This window comes from Ostrinia furnacalis, unplaced genomic scaffold, assembly GCF_004193835.3.
Source record: "Ostrinia furnacalis isolate ACB-3 unplaced genomic scaffold, ASM419383v2 OfSCF7556, whole genome shotgun sequence".
NCBI classification, from domain to species: domain Eukaryota; kingdom Metazoa; phylum Arthropoda; class Insecta; order Lepidoptera; family Crambidae; genus Ostrinia; species Ostrinia furnacalis.
Window position 1 is genome coordinate 5,214 of NW_021137795.1, and position 3,589 is coordinate 8,802.

The 3,589-nt window shown below is 41.2% G+C and overlaps 1 protein-coding gene across 1 annotated transcript; it reads left to right on the top strand.

The window, feature by feature from the left end:
- The first annotated feature begins 552 nt into the window (after window positions 1-552).
- On the top strand, window positions 553-1,389 carry LOC114365145 (uncharacterized). Its single transcript, XM_028321635.1, has one exon. It carries the CDS (start codon window positions 825-827, stop codon window positions 1,191-1,193), a length of 369 nt encoding a protein of 122 aa, XP_028177436.1. The 5' UTR covers window positions 553-824; the 3' UTR covers window positions 1,194-1,389.
- The last annotated feature ends 2,200 nt before the right edge of the window (window positions 1,390-3,589 follow it).

Below are 3,589 nucleotides of genomic sequence, written 5' to 3' on the forward strand. Positions count from 1 at the left end.
CTAAAAATATTATCCATCTCCTTTCACGTGACATAATATTGCCTACTAATCACTATTGCATCGTTTCCGGTAGCGTAATTAGTAGTTAAGGCAATTGAACGAAAGTGCGAATGTGCTCGACTGCAAGTGACGTAAAGGTCAAAGTTGAGAGAACGGAGACGGCGAGTGAAGTGCGCGCGCGCAGAGATGCGGACGCCTTTTTATAGATTTCTAAGAGATGATAATACCGGATAATTACTTGTAAGACTTTTATTTTTAAGTTAGCGTTAGTACTTTTAATATACAAGAGGCATTGATATTATCTCCTATCACCATTGTCTCTCTAACTGAATTGAAAACTATTTGAACGACCAGCATTTTAAAATTTCTTTGTGTTCTATGTATAAGTAGATACGAGTTGTTCCCATGTGACAGTGCAGTACCCACACTACAAATAGGTGAATTCAAGATATGATTTAATCGTTTTTAGGGTTCCGTAGCCAAAATGGCAAAAACGGAACCCTTATAGTTTCGTCATGTCCGTCTGTCCGTCTGTCCGTCTGTCTAGTATAATTACATATTCAGCTGAGAAGGGAATTATTTTCAAGTTTTGCCCAGCATATAGTCCCCACTTCAATGGCTTAGCCGAGGGATCAGTAAAATCAATAAAATATCACTTAAAGAGAGTATTGTCACTAACTCATCTTGATTATGAAGAACTCAACTCAGTATTGGTAGAAATTGAAGCAATATTAAATTCAAGGCCTCTCACTCCTCTCTCTAATGATCCTTCAGATCTAATCCCTTTAACTCCTGCGCATTTTTTGATTGGACGAACAGTAACGATGTTGCCTGCTCCCCAGGTACAAGATGCTCACATCAACACTCTCTCAAGATATGCAAGAACACAATCGCTGAAGCACCACTTTTGGAACCGCTATTATATGGAGTATATTTCAGAATTACAGAAGCGAAGTAAATGGCGCAGAGATGGCGGTCAACCACAAATAGGAGAGATGGTTCTGATCAAAGATGACCGCCTGCCTCCCAACCGATGGCTGCTGGGTCGAGTCACTGCTGTCTTCCCCGGCGCCGATGGTGTCAACCGTGTGGCCGACGTCTACACTTCATCGGGAACAATGAGGAGAGCCTACAACAGGCTCTGCCCTTTACCAACATTGGAACCAGACGTTCCAAGGGCGGCAGTATGTTAAGGCGTATGTGTCAGCGCGCACGCACACAGACGCATCGCCGCGACCGGTTCGAGGAGCCCAAGCTGCAGAGCGGCGCGGCGCTGCCCGCCCCCCATTCGGGTCTCAGAGCGCGACGCGGGCGCGTCGATTTTGTGTCTATTATACCTATCAAATACCTACTTTCATTGTAAACCCGCATTACATCCAATATTCAAGATTCCTGCGTTTCATTGCCTTCTGCTGCGACCTACTCACCTCACCATACAATGTGAATACCCGCATTATTTGAACAATTGTATCTGTCATAGAGAATTTAGTAAGAAATCTATACTGTGTAATGTAAAATTAACAATCTAAATATTTTTCTCCATTGAAAATGCACTTCATATGAAAGTGGCAGGAAGGCGCTAGATGCAGGCCGCTACCAACCGGGCGGTTGTAAAAATAATTGTGGGAGGCCTATGTTCAGCAGTAGTCGTCCTGTTGCTGAAATGATGATGATGATTGAAAATACAAGCTCTTTAGATACGTATTTAATATGACATTAATGTAAAAATTTTCAGCCTAAATTGCTTTATAGATTTCAAACCTTATGCTTGCAAGTGTCCTTAACGAAACTACTCATAATCGAATCGAAAATTCATCAAACCGAATCTCCAGCGATTGGTATCGAACTTGCAGTAATTGCATCCTATCAGTAAGGGCCAACTTCATTATTATTACTAGTAACTAGTTAACAGCTCACGTGATAGGTCCCCATAGTAAAAGGCATGCTGATTACTTCATGATTAATGTGGTTTACAAATTCGTACCTACTAAGGCATCTTAAGCTGAGTTGTACCACTTTATTTTAACCGTGACTTTATCCGGTGTTTTTTTTATGGAGTTTGACAGACTTTTGACGTATGGTGCAACCCAGCCTTATTGCTTCTGGGTCAGTGAGGCCCTAGAATCAGAAAGAAACCAGCAAATCTAGGATTCGGTATCGGATATCGGGGTATTTTATCGATTTTAGAAGGTAAGTTTATGTCGTGGTGTGCATCCCGAGCCGGCAGACTTACTTATGAAAGTAATGGGATATTATACATACTTACACAAAATACTTCAGCAGCTTGCAATTTAATATTTTCAGGCAAAAACGAATATTTTCTCTAATTTCAGAAAATTAATTTGAAAACACGTAGTTTTGAAGCTTAGGATAAATAATTTATTAAATTAGTTAAGCCATTTTCCATTTGCTTGTTGTGACACAGCATCGAAGCTGCACAACAACGGTTTGACCATTTTCAGTTTCGGAAAGATGATCATTTATTTACTGAATCATATTCTTTAGACATGAGATTGGGTTTTACTTCTTTTTCTTAATCTGTATAGTTCCAAAATACTGGACTGTCCTATCGATGACATTGACAGTGGGGCGCCACCGTCAATACCGGATCGCTGGTTCCGATTTTTGCCATGTTGGAAACCATATAGTTGAACGATGGTAGCGCCCCCCTGTCATTGAGTTTGGTGGGACAGTTCAGCGTGGGTCATCTATATGTCATAGTCAAAGGTCGATATGCAGTCTCTTCGCGGAATGACTGGTCTATCCTAGGTTTGACCAAGGCCTTCAGGCAAACCCCGAAGTGAATTCTTATTTCGGCCTTTGACTAAGTCAAACCTAGAAGTGCCTAAACTGTTCAGTCAAACGTCGAAACTAAAATAATCTGTTTCGGGCTTTGCCTAGTCAATCCTAGAAACCGTGGAGCCGTGTGGTGACGGCAGAGTAGAATACATTTGTCACCAACCCCTACTCTTCCCGCGGGTGTCGTAAGAGGCGACTTAGGGACTACACAACAAACAGAGAATGGGCAGCAGCGCTCTCTGAAAAACATCAATCTTTTAAACTGCGATCTCCAACCCGCCTGCCAAGCGTGGAGATTATGGCAAATCCCTCCACCATAGTGGAGGAGGCTCATAGTCCAGCAGTGGACTGTAAAGGGCTGTTGATGATTGATGATTTTAATTTTGTGATTTATTTTTGAAGTAGATACTTATGCAACTAAATATTATGTGAATATTTCAAGGGTTCACCAATTTACGTTCTAATATCGAGCAGAAAACTGCAAAAAGTCACGTTTTCTGTATGGAAGCCTCCCTTAAATATTAAGTATTTTATTGAATTTATTTATTTTTAAAGTGAATAAAAAACTAAATATTTAGAGAATGATTCATGAGATACGAGTCTGGTGACAGATAACATTTAGCGAAGTCATAGTAATAGGGTCCCGTTTTAACTTTTTTTTTAATCTACAACGAGGAAGCTCTTGGCCTGTATCTCACCTGATGGTAAGTGACGATCAGGCCGAAGGTGGAAGCGAGCTTCACCCGGAATCCTCAAACACAGAGGGATTGGCTATCTTACCTCTAACTGC

Bases quoted from the DNA above. Each gene is read 5' to 3' on its own strand.
- LOC114365145 (XM_028321635.1), top strand. From the start codon at position 825: ATGTTGCCTGCTCCCCAGGTACAAGATGCTCACATCAACACTCTCTCA.